The following is a 20,517-nucleotide window of genomic DNA, read 5'->3' on the forward strand; positions in this document are numbered from 1 at the left end:
GTGCAATGGTATAGCCACGTCTTTATATATTGGATATTACTGGATATATAATACTTAACAACATTACATATTGCTAAAGCACAAGGAGACATTCCATGATGTGGTGGTCACTGTCACTGTCTTAAAAAAAAAACAACAAAAACCAAAAAACAAAACTGTCACTGTCTTTTTAAAAAATCCATAAAGGCTAGCAGATATTCCCAGAAAAGTATATTTTCTCTTAAGCATTTTCTGTTTCACTTTGTCGGTTACAAAAGTTATTGGGCATCCTTCATTTGACGGTATGTGCTTTGCTTTTGGTAGTCAGCTTTTGGGATGGGTCAGATTCTGAGACGGCATTAAAAAAGATAATGCTAATACCACTTAATTGTAAAGGCATCCATAAAGGAACTATGCAGCCACCCTGTACATTTTTCCTGTAATGTCCGCATGAAAATAGTGAGTCAGTGTTGGCCAATGGGTCCAATCCCATTGATTTTTGGATTAGGCTTTTGGATACAGGTAACCTACAGCCCCAGCTGACACAACAGAAACATCAAAGGACCAGAGAAGCTAGATCTGCTGATCTGAAGTTAAATGATTTTAATTCAATCTACTTTGACGTTGTTGGACTACAGAGTTTGTAAAAACAGTTGTCACGTCCTCTTACTTATTCCATATAGTCAGTTGATGCCCTGCTCTGAGCTGACTGCAAATACTCCGAGACTGCTGTGAAATCTCTTCATCGCTACCACAGTTCACCTGGTAAATAGGAGTAGGTCTGAGGGTTCAGAAAGAATTAGGTAGCCGTTTGTAAACTGGCAGTCTGTTTTTTCTCTGTTCTACAGGCATGCATTTTTTGCAGATGCACTATTCTGTTAAACCTGGTTTTCATATTCTCTATTTCGCTAATAGAAAACCAGTCTCCTTCTTGGCTTCTAGGATCTTGGAGCTACTCTTCGTACAGACATAGTTGATATATCTGTATTGGCTTCCTTTTTTTTCTTCCTTCTCTTCTTTCTTTTTAAGCAGAAGACTGGACTTTTTTTGGCTGAAGCAGTCATCACTATTCAATTGTTTGGAACAAGTTTGGACAAATACACAGAGGAATAACTTAAGCCTTATTTTTTATGTTTTCATTTGACAACAAGCAATTGGCATCCAATTGCTAGGTATTCATAACTCCTAAACGGTTACTTTCTATGATTTCTGTGGTTTTCTCTGGATTATTTTCTGAGTATGATCTCTGCAATGGAGTGGAAATAACAGGTACTAAATGTGGTTGTGAAGTGTTCTGTTTTTAACCCTTTGCTTTCTGAAGGTCCCGCCTCATGTATTTTTCAGTAATAAAATTACTCTTTTCTGTCTTGCAGGTTTTGCAATGGGGAAAGCAGGTGACAGGATGAATGCTTTACGGAAAGTATGTTGTTTGAATTATTTGTTGCTTGATGACAAGCACAAATAATTCATACCTACACTTTTTTTTTTAATAATCGGTATGTTTTGTAGTCTATGCAAAGAAGTAAGTCCATGTACATGATCTGTCCATATTGATAAAAGTAACCATAGAATCATTTAGGTTGAAAAAGACCCTTAAGATCATTGAGTCCAACCATAAACCAAGTCCACTGCCAAGTCCACCACTAGACCATGTCCCTAAGCACCACATCTACACGTCTTTTAAATACTCCAGGGATGGTGACTCAACCACTTGCCTGGGCAGCCTGTTCCAATGCTTGATAACCCCTTCAGTGAAGAATTTTTTCCTAATATCCAATCTAAACCTCGCTTGGCGCAACTTGAGGCTGTTTCCTCTTGTCCTATCACTTGCTACTTGGGAGAAGAGACTGACACCCACCTCGTTACAACCTCCTTTCAGGTAGTTGTAGAGAGCGATAAGGTCTCCCCTGAGCCTCCTTTTCTCCAGGCTGAACAACCCCAGTTCCCTAAGCTGCTCCTCATAAGGCTTGTTGTCTAGACTCTTCACCAGCTTTGTTGCTCTTCTTCGGATGTGCATAATGACGTTGCCCTGCAATGAGATTTTGTTAATGCACTCTTTATTTTCTTTCTACTCCTTTTTCTATGGGCTATACGTATCCCTCTGTGCTCACTTGTTTCCAATATCTGTATAGCATACAATCTGCTTATACAGTTAGTGTATAGGAATTTTTCTCTTACACATTCATAATGACCATATTAAGGCTCCTTTAGTCTTCAAAGTGTTATTTGTCCGTCTACATTAATCTAGTTTATGTTGTAATGCTCAACTAAGCTATCAAAGTAGCGATGCTAAAATACACGAAGTTTGATAAAGTTACTATATTGAGAAATCTTTTTAAATATTAAATTCGTTAAGAGAAAGCAGTTCTTTAAAGAGAACATTTTCATTTCCAAAAAGTAAATGGTTTAGATGTGGCAAACCTAAGTTTTCCTAAGTTTTCTTTCTTGCCTTTTTTCTGTCTGGTTAACTGAACAATGGTAAATTTCAAATACTTGGCAGAACAATTCAAGAAAAAATGTTTTCTGCTTTTATTCCATAGGCAAAGAATAAAGCAATAAGCCGCTTACATTTTATAGAGCGGTATCAGAATCACACAAGTAAGTATTATGATTTTTTTAGACAACTCCTTTACTTTCAATAAGTACTGAATATACCAACAAGAACTGGTTGCAACTAGTTACAAAGTATAAAAAAATGTTAACTAAAACCTTTCTGATCTGATGCATTGTATTATTATTATGCATGCATTATTTTTTCTTCAGCATATTGCATGAAATCTTAGTCCCAGACTGTTTTAGCTAGACAATGGAAATGTACATAGTCTGTCAGTCGCCGTGTAAAGTAAATCACCATTACCTGGAATGAGTATGTGGTTTACTCTTTACTTTCACTTAGGTTTGTATCAATAGTTGTAGGAAGGTCCACGAAGAAAAGTTAAGATTACATAATACGAGATGTTGTTAAAATATTGAGAGATTTATCTCCCTTCTAGTCTCCTGCCTTTGCCGTGTTTAAAATTTGGATACTTAATGCATAGTATTTCAGGCTCTTTAAAAATGGGGGCAGGGGAAGGGGGTAGTAGCAAGATTAGATCTCTGCTGGCACAATTTGAGTTAAGGAAGTCAAATACTGTCTGGGCATCTCTTCTCTACAGTGAACTCCTCTGTGCTTTTCCCCTTTGTATGTCAGAGATGATTCCCTGTTGACTCAATCCATGTATGCTGACAAAGCCCAGCAGCTGGGGAGAACGTGGGCTGAAGAAGTCAGTCTGATGTTTCATGGTAGCTTTTTGTTAATTCAATTTAATACCATACAAGTCCTCTCTGATGTCGGACGTGGTACCAATATACTAAATAACTGGTTATCTTTCAGAAAAATTTTGAAAGATAGTACCTTACAGAGTGTATGAATATTTAACCAAGTAATTGTGTAGATAAATATTCTGTATAATAAAACTTCAGCTTACAAATACAAAACTGCAGTTATCCTCATGAGTTTATTCCTTGAGCATTATTATTTCACACTAAGAGTTTGGGGATTTGATTAAAAACTGGTGGCGTTTCCACCGTGCTTTCCATTCTACTTAACATAGAAGTTGTCTCTGAGCCATCTTGACTGCAGTGTTAGAATCCACTATGCAGAGACTGAGCCACTGAATCAGATGTATATAACAGCCACTCACCAGAGGATATGAGTTTGGGGTTCCTTTTGAAGCAGAGAGAAGCAGGAAGACTGGAATGGTAAATATTCTGTATGGAAAATCCAAGAACACTGAAGCCTATGGGGAAAACTTAGATTAAAAGCTGAATTATTATAAATACCTGATTATGAGGAAGAAGGTTAAATGGTATCACGTGAGCTTACTTCAAAGCTAAATGATGATCATTTGAGTCATACAGACGCTTCATGTTTTTCTAGTGAAGCTTGGTTTTGTTTACAATAGTAACATAGTATTCACAGATTTGTAAACATTCCTAATCTATTCCAGAAATTTTCCTAAATTAACCCTTCTCTTTAAAGAACTCAGAGGAGAGTAAAACAAACTTCCCATTCACAGTTCCGCAAAAGAAAGGCACTTCTTAAATGTGCTAAGCTAAAGCTTTTCTAGAAGGAAGAATTTAGCTGTAATACCTTTTTTTTCCTCCCCTCCAGTTTACCATGATATTACAGTGAAATTTAAAAGCACAACCATCCGCATGAAGAAGCAAAACAAAGGTAATTAAAGCTGCCTGGAAATGTTGAAGTTTTATTAATTACTGACTGGTATTTATTTGATGTTATATTTGTGCAATGTCTATTTACTTCAGAGACAGATCATTTGGTGCTAGTCTACCATGTTTCAAATGTTGAAGATGATAAATTATTTTTCATTAGAAATACCTACCGTTATGACGTGGCTTTGTTATTGTAAATTGGGGTTTGACCCTCTTACACTGGTGGGAGCTCTCTTCCTGGTTTTCTTTCATGCTTCCTAAGTGTAGTTCCTTCAGCTCTAAATTTTCTAGATGTGGAAAAGTCTAATCTAATAGCATAGATGTTGGAGGCAAAGACCTTTAGAAAAACCGTGCAGGTTTCTTTTCCCACCATATGCCCCACGCATGCTTTGGAGAACTGATAGGCTCATTCCATTACTTTTCAGTGATTTTTAATTGCTGTTTTCAAGACAAGATTCAGAGGTACTTTAGTATGCAGTAGTGGGAGTGTTTTAAATGGGAATCAGAGTGCAAGCTGCCTCTGTGTGCCTGTCGCTCCTAAACCCATACTGGGATAGCATGGGCAGATACCCTCCCTCAACTGCCTCAGACTACCTGTGGTCATGAGCTGGAGCCAGGACAGCATCCAGCCTGCTACTTCCTCGAGACCATAACTGCTTTATTTTCCCTAAAATCAAGAGCTCCTGTGGAGTGTGGAAAAGTAGAGAAACTAGAAAAAACTAGAGAAACTAGAAAAAAAAAACTAGAAAACTACCCTGGTTGTGCACCATACCAGCACAAAGACCATCTCATTGTTACACAGCAGCAGTGTTTTTATTTCTCCATCTTTGCAAGCTGTTCTTCACTTTCATCCCAGTTGTAGTACAGGCAAATGCTTCTTTAGACTCCGTAGGTTAGATGTGAGTAGTAGTAACTCCATGCCTGGTAGCTCTCAGCTCACAGGTCTGTTCTTCCACAAAGCTACTGTTAAGTGATGTTAGATTTGCAGCTGCCTCCTCCAGCCGCTTCAGCCCTGGGCCCTCCTGCCCAACCACTGGAGCCCAGCCTGATGCCCAGGGACCCAGGGCCTCTGCTCCGGCTGAGGGATGCGGCTGTCACTTTCTCGTTTGCAGGTTCAACCAGTAGCAAAGCTGAGTATGCATCCCAGAGACACACGGACACACACAGGCACACAGGACACTGACACGGTTGGCCACACTCAAGGCACTGCCTTCAACAGCACCTACATACAGGACTCATAAATGTAAACACGGACAGTCAGGTCCCCACCTCCTCTTCGGGTGGCAGAGATAGAAGATCACTGGTGCAGGCACACACAGCACTCTCTAGGTTCACAAGCACACACACATTTGCGGATTCCTCGAGTATCAGCACGGCCCCTCTGTCTGCCCAGCACCCCTGTCCAGATTCTGGGTCCTCTTACCCACTTCACAGGTCCCCTCCTCGCTGGCTTGTCCAGCTTGATGCTTACTAGCCAACACACGTGTGCTCACGCACTTGTCTCTCATGCACTCCACATTCACAAGTCCCCTGGGGATACACGCATGGACCCCTTCCCCACCTGATACCCCAGCCCAGACCTGAGGTCCCCTTACTCACCGGCGAGTCCAACTTAAAGTTTGCTAGTGAAAACACATGCACACCGCATGTACACCAGAACTGGGGAAGATACAGATGCTCTGCGCCCCCAGCAGCCACCACCAGGCAGACAGGCCTCGTAGTCCTGCTCCAACCACTGGTGGGTTTGTATAGCACTATCGATTCTCACATCTCTCCCAGTCCAGGTCTCCCCTGGCTTACAGTCTTACCTGTTGCAAAGTCCAGGTTGATCTTCCTGGCAGTGGCACCTGAAGTTTCTTGATAGCCCATCAGTTATTGGTGATGTTTGTTTCTTGTCATTGTCTCTATGTTTGTTTTGTCAGGTCTGTGTCTCTGTATATTTTGTTTCTGGTTTCCCCCTTTTTCCTCAGTTTCCCAACTGACAAGGTCCCCAATCAGATAACCTCACTAGAATAAACATTCTCACATTCTCACATGCTCTCATCAATTAGTGTGGCTGACCAGGTTTGGTTTTCATCGCTGCCTCCCTTATTATTTGTCGGTCATGTTTGTGTCCCTGTATGTTCTTGTCACTCTCCTTCAACATACCCTTACAGCTACCAGTCCATTGGAAGTACTTGCAATTAAAAATACTTCCAGTCCACAGTAGTACTAAATCACTGTCAATAGTTGTGAAGTATGGCAACTCATCATGTCTAGTGTCAACAGTTCTGCACCAGCAAGACACAGCACAGACTTTATCATTGGATTGGAAATTGACAGAGGGCCATGACTGTGTTCCCCTCCCAGCTTCAGCCAAAGAGATACACAGCCCACCACACATTGTCCCTCAGTTGTGTGTATGCTGTCTCTAATAGCTTCCACATGAACGCTGACCTTTTGAAGACACGTTGCTGACTTTCTGCTGTCCCTTTCCTCACCTTCAGAGCTGTTGCAATATCTGCTTTGCCAGTTGCAAATTACAGGGATGCATCCAGAGCAACCTTGTAAACTGCTGTCATGTTCTTCAGGATTGCAACATAAAAAAGTTTTAACACATGAGGTAGTTTGGGGAGCTAAAGGTTAGCATTATTTCTAATGCATTGCAGTTTTCAGCGTGATCCATTTTACATTCTAGAGTCTTTCTTTGAAGACCTGCAGTGATAACATCAGGTCATTTCTTTGCATGAATCTTTTGAGTTAGACCTTTATGCACAAAGGTTTGATTTGACTTGTTTAGCCTAACTTTGCTTTCAGGACAGATAAGGGTAACTGCTGTTCTATAGAAAACAGATGTAGTTTGCTGCTGAGCACTCTTAATTGGTCCTCTAGTTTTAATATACAAATAGGAAACTAATTCATTTACATGGCTTTGTAAATCACTTCAGTTTCATTATGATAAGATCTAAACTGCAATAGCATTTAATGATTAGCTTATAATAAGTCAGAAACTTGGGATAATTTTCCAGTCAGAACCCTGTCAAGTTCAACTACTTAATGCATCAATTTCTACAACCTTTGAGTAAGCTGAAACATTGATGTTTTGGACATACTGTTTGATTTTGTGTATCTGGTATTCTTGTTCTGCACTGTCACATTAGTAATATGAGAATATAATTATTAATGTTCAGAGTTACTAATGTACTTCAAAAGCATCTAAAATTGCTATGAACCTTCAACACAATTTTATTAGTTAATGACATTTTGATTCTGGGATGAGGGTTTTTTTTAATCAGTGTGACAGTAAAGTGATATCATGGGCTTAGAAAAATCTTTACAAGTTAACAGGTATGGAGTCAGACTGTCTTATCATTTACGTTTCTGCAGTTTTTCTGCATTTAAGGGGCTCTCAAGGTGGTAAATTAGGTAATTGGGCTATAATTTTTAAGATCACCACTTAAAAGAAACTTCAGTTTAGTCTTCAGTATAGTGAATGAAAAACATGCACAGAGCAGGAGTAGCACAACTGAATTACACATTTGACCATGTACGTTCAAACAAATAATGCTATTACTGTTAAATGGTAAAGGAAGGTTCGCATTAGATGATGGTATTTTCTTGTAGTGGAACATAGAATAAGACATACCTTCCCTCTTCATCCGACATGTTACATTTGTGAACCTCAGAAGCAAGAACAATCAGGGTCACCTTATGATTAATTTTACCTCACCAGACTGTTGTCCTAATGTATTTCCATTTTTTTATTAAATTTGAGAAACAAACTGCCTCTCCACTACCTTCTCTTTTTCCCAGGAGGGATCCTTTTGTAGCTGACATACTACTATTTCCCTGCTCCATTCAACTTATGCAGTAAAAATTGCATATCACAGAATAGTTGAGGTCGGAAGGGACCTCTGAGGGTTGTCTTGTCCAACCTCCAGCTCAAGCAGGGTCATACTTGTGACCATGTCCAGACAGCTTCTGAGTATCTCCAAGGATAGAGACTCCACAGCCTCTAAGGGGAACCTGCGCCAGTACTCGGTCACCCTCACTGTGAAAAAGTGTTTCCTGATGTTCAGATGGTACCTCCTGTGTTTCAGTTTGTGCTCATTGCCTCCTGTCCTGTCACTGGGCACCACTGAAAAGAGCCTGGCTCCGTTCTCTTTGCACCCTCCCTTCAAATATTTATGTATATTGATAAGATACCCCCTGAGCCTTCTCCTCTCCAAGCTAAACAGGCCCATCTCTCTCAGCCTTTCCTGAGACAACAAATGCTCTAGTCCCTTAATCATTTTCATGGCTCTTTGCTGGACTCTCTCCAGTATGTCCATGTCTCTCTTGTACTGGGGAGCCCAGAACTGAACACAGTGCTCCAGGTGTGTCTCACCAGTGCTGAGTATAGAAGGGAAGGATCACCTCCCTCAACCCACTGGCAAGAGTCCTCCTAACGCAGCCCAGGATGCTGTTGGCTTTTTTTGCTGCAAGGGCACATTGCTGGCTCATGGTCGACTTGGTGGACCAGGGTCCCCCGAGCCCTTTTCTGCCAAGCTGCTTTCCAGCCATTCAGCTGGTATATATTGGTGCATGCAGTTCGTCCCCAGGTGCAGGACTTTGCACTTGCTGTTGTTGAACTTCATGAGGTTCTTGTCAGCCCATTTCTCCAGCCTGTCAAGGTCCCCCTGGATGGCAGCATGACCCTCTGGTTATCAGCCACTCCTCCCAATTTTGTATCATCAGCAAACTTGCTGAGGGCACACTCTGCCCCACCATCCAGGTCATTAATGAAGATGTTGAACACGATTGGGCCCAGTATTGACCCCTGGGATACACCACTAGTTACTGGCCTCTAGAGGTCATGCCACTGATTACCACCCTCTGGGCCTGGCTGTTCAGCCAGTTTTCTATGAGTCTGCTCATCCAGCCCATACTTCAGCTTCTCTGTGAGGATCTTATGGGAGAAAGTGTCAAAAGCCTTACTGAAGTCAAGACAGATAATATCCACAGCTCTCCATTTCATCATTCATCATCAGAAGGTTATAAGGTTGGTCAAGCGTGACTTACCCCTGGTGAATCCATGCTGACTACTCCTTCTTGTATGTCATGTGCCTGGAAATGGTTTCTAGAATTAGTTGGTGCATCAGCTTTCCAGGGATCTAGGTGAGGCTGACTAGCCTGTAGTTCCCTGAGTCCTCCATACCTCAGTCTTTTCCATGTCCCATGTCGGCAGGTCCCCTGCCCCATTCAGCAGTGAGCCCACATTTTTCCTAGTCTTCCTTTTGCCACTTAGATACTTACAGAAGCCCTTCTTGTCACTTTTGACATGCCTTTCCAGATTCAGTTGGGCTTTAGCATTCCTAACTGCATCTCTGTGCTCAGACAGTGTCTCTGTATTGTTCTCGGGTTACCTGTCACTGTTTCCATCTTTTTATGTTTGAGTTTTGCCAGGAGCATCTTGTTCATCCATGCAGGCCTCCTGGCATTTTTGCCTGAGTTCCTGCTTGTTGGGATGGGCCACTCCTGAGCTTAGAGGAGGTTGATCCTTTAATATGACCAGCTTTCTTGGGCTCCTCTTCCCTCCAGGGCCTTATTCCACAGGACTCTTCCAAACAGATCCTTGAAGAGGATGAAGTTCAGCATTGCGGTCTTGATTTTCGCCCTGCTCCCTCCTCACAGGATCCTGTATGCCACCATCTCATAGTCACTGCAGCCAAGGCTGCCTTCAACCTTCACATCCCTAACAAGTCCTTCCTTGTTTGTGAGTATGAGGTCCGGCAGAGCACGTTTCCTTGTTGGCTTCTCTGTCACTTGAGCCAGGAAGTTGTTGTCAGTGCACTCCAGGTATCTCATGAATTGCTTATGCCCTTCTGTATTGTTTCTCCAGCATCTATTGGGGTGGTTGAAGTCCCCCATAAAGACGAGGGCTTGTGAATGTGAGGCTCCTTCTAGCTGTCTGTAGAAGGCTTCACCTACTTTTTCTTCCTGATCAGGTGTCCTTTAGCAGACAGACGTGCCCTACAATGTCACCCATATCGGTCTGCTTTTAAATCCTTACCCATAAGCTCTCAGTTTGCTCATCATCCATCCCCAGAGCAGAGCAGATCTCCATGCATTCCAGCTATTTTCTCACATAAAGGGCAGCTCCACCTCCTTGTCTTCCCAGCCTGTCCTTTTCTAAAGAGCCTGTATCCCTCAACTGTAGCACTCCATTCATGCTGGCCTTCCACCACGTCTCCGTGATTTCAACAAGACCATAGACGTGCAACTGCACACATCTCTCAGTTCCTCATGTTCATTCTCCGTGCTGCATGCATTAGTGTACAGGCACTTCAGAGAGGCACCTTAGCATGCTGATTTCCCAGAAAGCACTTTTCCATAACAGTGCCTTGCAGACACTTCCTTGCTTGCATGCTAATGCTGGAGGTGACCCCACTCAAGCCCTCTTTTGATGATTTTTGCTTTCCCTTTCATTCACATCACTCCAGAACCTTTGTTCATTGACCCTGTCTGTCACCCCCTCAGAGGGCTGCTGATAACTCTTTCCCTCCCCTGTTGTTCCTAGTTTAAAGCCATCCTCATCAAGTCAGACATCCTACTGGCAAAGATACCTTTGCACCAGTTAGCAAGGTGAATCCCGTCTCTCCCAAGCACAGACTGATCCTCAAACAAGGTCCCATTGTCATAGAAGCCAAAACCCCATTGCTGACACCACCTCTGCAACCAATTGTTGACCTGCATTATCAGCGCCCTCCTCCTTACACCCTTTCCTTTTCTTGGCAGAGTTGAGAAGAATCACTACCTGGGCCCCCATGCCCCTGACTATCGCCCCCAGAGCTCTGTAGTCGCTTTTGATACTCTCCAGCCTGCTCCTGGCAGTATCATTGGTGCCTTCATGGAAGGACAGCAAGTGGTAATAGAGAGTCAGACAAACTTCAGCAGTCTCTCCATCTGGGATCCAGGCCTCTGGCAAGCAGCAAACTTCTCCAGATGACAGGTCAGGTCAGCAGAAGGGTGCCTCTTCCCTGCAGCAGGGAGTTGCCCACTGCTATCAGTCACTGCTTCCTCCCAGTGGTCTTGCATTGTTCGGGGTCAGCTGGCCCAGATGCTTGAAAGCACATCTGGCTCCTCCTCAGCCTTGAGGGCAGTGAACCTATTTCATAGTGGCAAGCCTTTAGGTGGAGCTGGAGCCCTCCTCTTGAAGCCCTCTGGCTTCCCTTCTTCACCTTCCCTGGAGGTTGCATTTGCCATTCTACTGGACTGTGCCTGTGTCCGCACTGCAGGTGGGGTCTAGGCCTCTTAAAGCTGTTAACACCATTGCGCAACATTTAACACACGTGAACACCATTGATTGATAATGCTTGGAAAAACATAAATGGTGTGCATTTTGTTCTAGGCTTCAAATGTGCTGCAGCAGGATAATTCTGTTGATCTCTGGGGGGTTTTTTGTGGTCCATTATAATCCCCAGATCCTTTTTCTGTTGCTGTTCAGTCAGTCTCCTCTATTTTGTACTTGTGCTTTTGATTTCTCAGCAAAGCGCTCTGCATCTGTCTTTGTGAATTTCAGTGTTTTGGTTTCAAACTGTGTCTCCAGTTTGTCAGACCTACATTGAGGTCTCCTGACGTCCAGTACGCTTGCAGCCTTTCCCAAGATGATATCCTCAACCCATTTTTTTCAGTCTCTGTTCCCCCATCCAAGTCGTCAGTGAAGATACTTGCACATATTAAAGCCATAACAAATCCACAACAGGATCCTATCTGGAAAGTGCTCTTGGCCTGGCAGCAGACTGCTGCTAATGGGGGTACATACTTTAATGATGATTTTGCCTGGTTCTTATTTCCCTAGTTTATTTCTGGGAGTATCATGCCGAACTGTGTCAGAATACAAGTCCAGTTCTGTCACATTAGCACCTTAGCCTTGATAGCTTGTTGCTAGTGCTTTTGGCCAGTGCTTTGCCTTATTAGAGTATCTTGTCAGCCTTCTCAGTTACACAACACATTCACATATATGCGAGTATCCTCCAAAAACCAGGAAACACTTTTCCACTTAATGAATATTTTCCCTGTTTTATAACTGATGGAACTAGTGATGGAACCAATGCATCTGCTGAAACGGCTTTGATGTTGTCTAAGAAAAATTGTGCTTATGTCCAGTGTGCTCTGGGCAGCAGGCATCGTTGGCCTTATTAAGAAGTGTAATGATAGATCAGTATGTAAAATTTTGTAGGTGAATTGTATGTGCGTGTGTGTGAGAGAGACACTTACGTGCTCATGACCTGAAAACAAGCTGTAACGTTAGATCTGTCTATGCAAAATTGAGTTTTTAGGGATTGTATAGATAAAGCTCTTCCTGATTTTACCTTAGTCCCTGACAGGCTTTTGTGTTATACTCTAAGGGAAGGATTCATAGCAGCAGTGGGAGCTGGCTGTAATTTTAGAACAATTAAATGACTTCTGGACATACTACAGAACAAGATTTAACTTGAGGCAGGCTCTGGACTTCATGTCTGCCACCATTCCAGATAGCTCCTGTTTCTAGCACATGCCAGCTGGATGGAAACTACCGGGGGTATTGCTCATCTGTGCTGCAGAATATGCTACCTTTTGGAGTGTGGACAGCTCTTAATCTTCATCTCTGACTTGTCTTTACAGTTAGAGTAGTCATGAGACTACTCTGCTAGCCACATTGATACTTCTCTAAGTAGTGTAAATTAGTTCCTAATATGAATTAATAAGGGGAAATGCAAAACAGTTTGTCAAATACACTTACGTGGCTGTGAAGCCCAGCAGCGATACCCTGTAGCTGTAATTAATAGGTACAAGAATAGTTTTCACATTAAACCATGACATACGTAGACTGTCTTCACTTAAAGTATAAAAGATTCCTTCTGTTTGCCGATGGCGTTACAGCTGTATAGTTATGTATGCTGAAGCATCTCGCTTTGCATAATTACTGCTGGCAGTTTATTTCCAGTTCCTGTACATAGGACTCAGGCAGCTATCTTAACAAATGATCACAACAAAGCCTGATGTTTTAGTAGAAAAGGTAAAGTCACTGTTATACTTAAACGTTCCTTTCTTGAATTTATTCCTAATCCCTGCAAAGTGGAGAAAACCCCCATTATATAGTCAGTATTACATATTAGACAAGTGAAAATCCAAGTTAGAAAAGTAATGTAATGTCAACATGTGAATGTGAACTTAATTCAGAATAGTCCCTTAGTGTGGATTTAAAGTAAATTTTCTATTTCCAAACTCTTTGTTAGTGGCTACCCAGAAAATCTAACATAGATTGCCCATAACAGGTTGTGTTAGTTTATAGGAAGGATACGTTTTAAATACTTCTTTTGGTTACCTTTGTATCTCTTTCAGTGTGAGAAAATTTGTTAGATTCAAACGACCCTGTTCTCTTACATAGACCTCATTGAATTAAATCGCAGTAAGGCAGCGTGAGTGCCACAGACAAGTTAAAAATGTCTGAGCCCAACTTTTTCTCCACAGCTGGAGTTTGCAGTTGGAATCCTTTGCTTTTGTGTTTGGAATAAATTTTGTTCAGTGATTGATTGACTAGTTTGCTGGCTTCTGAGTTTCATGTGTTAACAGTGTGCAGAAACCTGATTGAGACAAGGTGGGAGAAAAGCAGCAATAAAATCGCCGAAATTAAATGCTTTAAGTCACTGAAAATGAAACTTTGACAAACTGCCTTTCAGAGGTAATTCACATGTAATTGTGTCTAAAACTTGACTTTGTCTTGTAGCATAGAAAACAGTATTTTCTCAAATGGCAGAACAAATGGCTTTGGATGCTTATAGTTTCTTTTCTGATTATAGGTTAAAAGAAAAAGGGACATATTGGCACAATAAAACATGCAGCGCTGGAATAGGGTTTTTTTTTTCCTCATTTACTCAGCAGCAAGACTGTCCCGCAGAGCGGACTAATCAATAACCTGGCTTTTCAGCTTTTCAGTAAGATACATTAGAACTATCACAAACCAATTTTTAAAGATTAATAGAGCTAGGCCATGTGAAACAAATCTCTCTGGGGAACAAGAGAGCAAAATTAGACTCCTCAAAAAATAACTCCTCCATTAAAATCTGGCAAGTCTAAGAAACCATTTGCAATTAATGCTAATGTACTATAATTATGCACTGGAGCTAATATTTCTCTGTGATGGAGATGGATACAGATGACATGCAAACCTCTGTTGTGTTTGTGGATTTTGAAATATGTTTGTCTCTCTTCCCCACTCACCTACAAATTTCAAGCTCTTACAGTTACAAGCTTTTGTAATTTGGCCTGTGGTTTCCACAGACACACACAAACTTTTTTCAATGATCTCATTGCTTTGAACAGCAAGTTGAAAGCAAATGAGTGTCACAACACCCATTTGTTCTTTAAGCCTGATTAAAAGAATAGTTTTTTCTAGAAATATAGAAAGTATTTTGCTGTCTTTCCAATGTAGTTTTAACTCTGAGGAGTCTATTACGTGCTTTATTTCCATTCCCCGTCCTTCACGTTGTGCCACTAATGTAATAACAAAGTGTAATTCATGCCGGTTGCTGGGCCAGGAGAAAGGAAGTGGTGTCTCTGCACAGTATCTTGAGAATCTGTGCTGTCTTACTCTATTGATAGTACATAGTATTCCGCTAGCTTTTGTAACCTGAAGAGGACAAGCATAACTTTTTCATGGCTGGTGGCTAGTGGCTGTTATATTTTGCGTAGACTGTGAAGCGGTGAATTGCTGTGCTGAGTCGGAGGCAAGTAACAGGTTCACATTTTGGAGATCAACTGCAAAGTGTGAATTTGGTGTAAGTGGGTGCAATGATGCTTTCCTCAATTTGCAGGCAGCTTCAGTCCCACTTCCACTGCTCAAAGCTTTGCTTACCAAGAGCTGAATAAAATAAAAATGTGGTAGGTTTTATTTGGCTACCCAAAGGCCTGTGAGCAGCAAGAGACACCCGTGCCAGTGGGCGCTCACCCTCTTTCCTAGCAGCTCTGTGTTTAGACCAGACTTTTCTGTTGGAGCATTACTGCCCACAGACTTACTTGGACTTCCCTTTTCCTTCCCTCCCCAATTTCTCTGCCTGCTGTGTGTCTGATCTTGAGATCTCGAGCACAATCCGAGGCTTTAGGAAGGCACTGTAGGCCTCTCATGTAGCAGCAATCTCCCTGGGAATGAGAGACAGGGGAGCAGGGTCCTTCCACTGCAAGGTCCTTCTGGAAGGAAGCCGAAAGGACAGCAGTGCTTGAGCATACCAGTTGTTTTGAGCAGTAACTTCACCATAGGAGACCAGTTTAAATCACTCCATCATCTATGTGAAACAGGACTTTAAAGTCAGATTTACCATCATTAGGAGTTACTGAAGCTGTCATTCAGCAGTTGGTCACCTGAAATGGCAAAGCAGGTGGTTTTGAAGCTATGTAGGTATTGCTTTTTAGAAGAGACAGTCTTGGTCAGGATCCAGTTACATTTAGATCCTCTCCCCATGTAATGGCTTCTTTTTAATACTCTCTTAAGTAAACTTGTTGCCTTGCTTCTCTGCTATTTTTTTAATTATTATTATTTTTAGTTTTGGGACGTACTTGAGTGTTATTTTTCTGCTGAGTGGGAGAAGGAAATTGCCTTTTGTTTGGTGAATGTTCCCAGGGTGGTGGGGTATGTTTGTGGAAGAGTATTCTAAAACTGCCAATGGTACTTCTAAGGAATACTACTCAAACCTGTGGTATTAAACAATTCTTCAGGTTGCATTTTTAATGGTTTTATGTTTTGAGTTTACGGGTGGTGACATTTTCATTTGGTTTTGCAATATGTTAAGTAAGGTATATTTAGTATAAAAAACCTGTGATCTTTATGTTAGCATGGCTGCAAAGACTGGCAAGAACGGTCCTCCCAGAATGGTTTTGCTGTTTTTAAGATATAATGTATTCTAACATGCTAGGTGACAAAAATAACTAAGAAGAGGTCTTAGTTCTCTCTTCTTCCTTAGCTAAGTTGTTTGCTTACAAATAATCACATAATGCCACTTTATATTTTTTTTTCCCCAGGGTATGGTCTTCGTTGCCACCGAGCTATCATCACCATCTGCAAACTAATTGGCATTAAAGACATGTATGCCAAGGTTTCTGGATCCAAAAACTTGATTAACATTACCAGAGCTTTCTTTAAAGGCTTGACACAACAGGTAGATTGCACTCTCAGTGGTTCTATACATTAGGTCAAGGGACAGAATGGGATTGATATTGTAATAGTTTGTGGTGAAACAGTTAATATTCTAGGCTTAAAATGAAGTAATTTTCCAAAGAGTAAACAAAATCAGCATGTAAATAATTCCTCAGCAGTTGTATGAAGTTGTCCAGTCAGAAACAGCTGTATGTAACTCTATCTATTCCACAGCCAAGTGCTTCCAGGGGACATCTGAATTTCTGGGGTTTCATTCATAGTATTTTTGGTGACATTTGAAAAATCATGGGCAGAGGAAGTTATGGCCCAGCTTTGGTTGCTGCTGCTTGTTTGTCTGCATTGTAAGTTTTCATTGCCTCAGGACTGAATGTCACAGCTGCTTCTATCGCTAGTATAATTAAAATCTCTGAAATAAGTCAGGGAGATGGTGTCATTTCCTGTAACTCGAAGTGCTCACAATGGAGATGTCTCTCTCTGAGCCAGCTGTCTGTAGTTGATGGAAAGATCCAACATGCAGCATTTCATCTGACTTCCTTTGAACACCAGCCTTAGGATGAGTCAGTCCTTTGGAAATTCCTGGTTATCTCATTTGGTCGTAGAATCTTGGTAGCTGCCAGAATTTAGCTGCTTACGTTCCCAATATAGCCCTGCAAAACTATAGTTGTCAAGTCTGTCACCCCATCCTAGCCAACTTTTTCAGTTTAGCCTCAGGAGGGAAGGGGGTTATGATCCTCTTTGCCTAATGAGATAGTTACAGATGCTTATCAGTATCTGAGGATTAGCAGACTTGAGGAAGTCCGTCATGTATTTTCAATGCATTGTCTCTGAGAAGTCTTTCACAGAATGAATAGAAGAATAGAAGAAGGGCCTGCTGTACAGATTATTGCTTTGAGAGATGTGCACTTGATATATTTTCTTGACTGCCCTGAATGGGAAAAATTTCCTGTTCCCAGTAGACATTTATTCTGTGAAATCTGAGTGTTAACAAAACAACTTGTATGCAAGGAAGAGGTATAGTTGAGAATAATGTTAAATTTATATCATTATATTAGCTAATATTACCTGTCAGGGCAGTAATAAGCACTTTACTGTTGTCAAAGCAAAATTTATATCCATATAAAGACATAAAAACGTTACTGCACGATACTAACACGCCAACATGCATCCTTATTAGCAGGATGTGCCTTTTCTGGCCAGACCCTTTCCAGAAGCAAGTTTCTCTAGGATGACATTGTAATGCTGGTATATCTGCAGTCTAGCTACCTGAATTCCTGCTGCTTATGCAATTAGCTCATTTGAAACCCATGAGGATGAGCCTGACGAGTCATTTAATTCATGCAGTGTTTAAACTGTTTATTACTAAATTTTTTTTTTCCCCCTACCCCATATACCATGTAGAGTTTGACCTGAAGTAAACCAACATTGTGCATCATTTCTTTGATTGTCTTTTCTCTTTCCTACTTCCAGGAGACTCACCAACAGCTAGCGAACCAGAAGAGTCTCTATGTAGTGGAGTTCCGGGAGGAGCAGGGCCCTCTGCCCATCGTCGTGGCACTGCCTGAGGGGACTGTCCGTGAGGATCCCGAGCCTGAAGATGAGGTTCCAGACACAAAGCTGGAATGGAGTGAGGTGAAAGAAGCTCAGGGAATGAAGAAGTCTCCCTGGGCGAATGTCAGACGGACAGTATGGTAAAAGCTTCAATCCACCTGTCTCTTCTGCTCAGAGACGCAACTGGGAAAGCCCAGCCCAAATGGACAGGTCGTCTAGGCTTACATTTCAGAGGGCACCAATAGCTCTCTCATGCCATTCATAGTGCTGCTCCCATTGCTACCATTCAGTAACACTGTTTGCTTTCCCACAATTCTTCTGACCACTGTTCGACTAGGGACATTCAGACGGAAACAGCCAGTGAACATGACTTTGACTTCAAGCATGTATTTACTCGATTCCTGAAGATGATGTTTAATCAACAGACCCCGTGTTTCTTTCACAAGCTCTTGGGAAACTACTGAAAAGATAAAATTGTGAAAGCAATAAAGAATCCTCAGAATGAGTTCAGTGTAGGTTTGTTGGGGTCTTCTTTGCAAAATGCCAATGTCTGGGAGATCTTGAAGCAAGCAGCAGTAGTGGGAGTTAATGTGTGCACTCTCCATCTCCCGCCCTAGGCTCACTTATTATGGTGGGGGAACTGTGAAATCAGAAGGTAGAAGTTGTGTGTCTTCTGGTGGGGGGGAAGGAGGGCAAGGTGATGGTGGGCAACAGTTGGAGTTGTGCAAACACTACTTACGCAAGTGAGGGAGTTCCCCACGTAAGGCAGAGCCCAAATCTCTGAGGACAGCCACCCCACAGTCTCCTGTGGGATATTGCAGTGTTTTGACTGGCATTGGAAGTCCAGTCCAAAACCTGCAATTCAGCCTTTCTTAGGGTACTCTCCTCTGCATGTGCGTTGGGATAAGACCTAACTTCATTTTCTGCCAATTTGGTACTGAGCATAGCAGAGTCTCGGACTCTACCCAGAACTTAGAAAGCGCTACAGCTGTCAGAGGATTAAAGGAGAAAGTCCGTGATACACACCAGCCTCTGACTGGAAACGGAGTAAATCCCTTCACGTAGCAGATCTCCAACTGAAGCACACAGAGGTATGTGCTAGATGCTAGATTAACTCACTTGTCGGAGGATCCATCATCCAAGTCCCACCAGAAGATAAACAGGCTCTGTATCCACATGCTAGGACACGATGCTCTACCTGGCAAGTCCATGTTTTTGTCCTGGGCATGGCAAAATAAACAGTGGAACCGAACCCAAACAATGTTTTATCACAATGTATTAGAGCAATCTAGGCTATAAAACAAGTCAGGATTTAACTTCTGTGCCTCCCAGTCTGTGAGTGCTTGTCATGGCATTTCTGTGTATGCTAAAAGATGCTTGTACCACCTCTTTTGTTAGTACAGGAGAAGATACTGTAGGAATACTTCAAGACCAGCCTGGGAATTTACATTTGAAGTTCTGATGTTAAAGACATGTAGGAGCAATATTTTGCATTGATTTCAATGCAAGTTTCTAAAGACAGCAGTCATGTATATACAAACAGGCATGGTGAGTTTAATCGAGTTGTATCTCACTCTGGTAATGAAAATTCTAATCCAAAGGCCATTGGATTGGAGGCTTTATTCCTGTTTGCCAGCTCAGTCTAAATCCACCTTCAATAGGACTGCAAAGTGTTCAGTTTGCAAACTTCCTTGTAAGCAGCGTATCAAACTACTGTTCAAGAATATGTGCTCGCATTTAGCTTGCATCTAATTGTTGAGCAAAATCAAGAATTAATAAACCTGGCCTAAAGGAATCAAATCTTGCTGCATTTAGATGACCTTCAGTTTGCCTCTGTCCTTGCAGAAACAGTGAGCTGAAGTGAGTTGGCTCTGCCAGTGACCCAAAACAGCCTCAGCTTGGGTAGTAGAGAGAGCCTGAAGTGACTAACTGGATCAACTGTTTGTCATTTGCTTCCCTGTGTTGCAGTGAGCAGATGGATCATGCCAGCATTTTCTCTCTTCTCAGAATCAGGAATAAGGTGCGTGTCAGTAGCAGGTGATTGCATCCACGCTTGGGAGATGTCCTGCTGGTTCCTTGCACTCTGTTCTTGCATTTCCTCACCCAACACATATGGAGAAGCCCCCCATATTCTGGCCTAAGAATGGTGATGGTGCCACAGGAGGTCATACAAGGCCACTGCTGCACAAAAACTGGGGATGTGGGTGATGTCAAGGTCTCCATCTGCGTAGTGGGATGAGATGGCAGAATTGGGCAGGCCCTTGTGTGATCTTGGAAGGGCTGAAGAAAGACAAGCTGTAGGGACAGGTCCTTAGCTAGCAGCACCCAAGGCAGACCAAGTTGTGAAGTCCAGCTGTCCCCAGCTGACCTGGGCCTGAACACTGTTCTTTGTGCAACCCAAACAGATCTCACACCACATTTTCCCAGCTCATGAGGTGCACAGGCCATCACGCAGCACAAGGGTCCCAGCCTGTCTTTTGTGAGTAGAGATCTGCAAACAGACATCTCCCTTGAACCCTTCTTGGTCACTCAGGAGTATCTGTTCTCACTGCTAGTGCAGCGTAAAACAACACATCGTTCTCAGTGGCTCTTTTCTCCATCAGCCAAAGCACTGGGAAGTG

The 20,517-nt window shown here is 42.2% G+C and overlaps 1 protein-coding gene across 4 annotated transcripts in view; it reads left to right on the plus strand.

Moving 5' to 3' along the window:
• MRPS5 (mitochondrial ribosomal protein S5) overlaps positions 1-18,401 on the plus strand; it is a 67,440-nt gene extending 49,039 nt beyond the window's left edge. For all 4 annotated transcript variants that reach the window (XM_075147547.1, XM_075147544.1, XM_075147545.1 and 1 more), the window contains 5 exons: positions 1,353-1,399; positions 2,520-2,577; positions 4,133-4,195; positions 16,213-16,349; positions 17,816-18,401. In XM_075147547.1, coding sequence (XP_075003648.1) covers positions 1,353-1,399; positions 2,520-2,577; positions 4,133-4,195; positions 16,213-16,349; positions 17,816-18,040 — 530 coding nt within the window. In that variant the 3' untranslated portion in view covers positions 18,041-18,401. The remainder of the gene's footprint in view (positions 1-1,352; positions 1,400-2,519; positions 2,578-4,132; positions 4,196-16,212; positions 16,350-17,815) is intronic.
• The last annotated feature ends 2,116 nt before the right edge of the window (positions 18,402-20,517 follow it).

Source organism: Calonectris borealis, chromosome 3, assembly GCF_964195595.1.
Source record: "Calonectris borealis chromosome 3, bCalBor7.hap1.2, whole genome shotgun sequence".
NCBI lineage: Eukaryota > Metazoa > Chordata > Aves > Procellariiformes > Procellariidae > Calonectris > Calonectris borealis.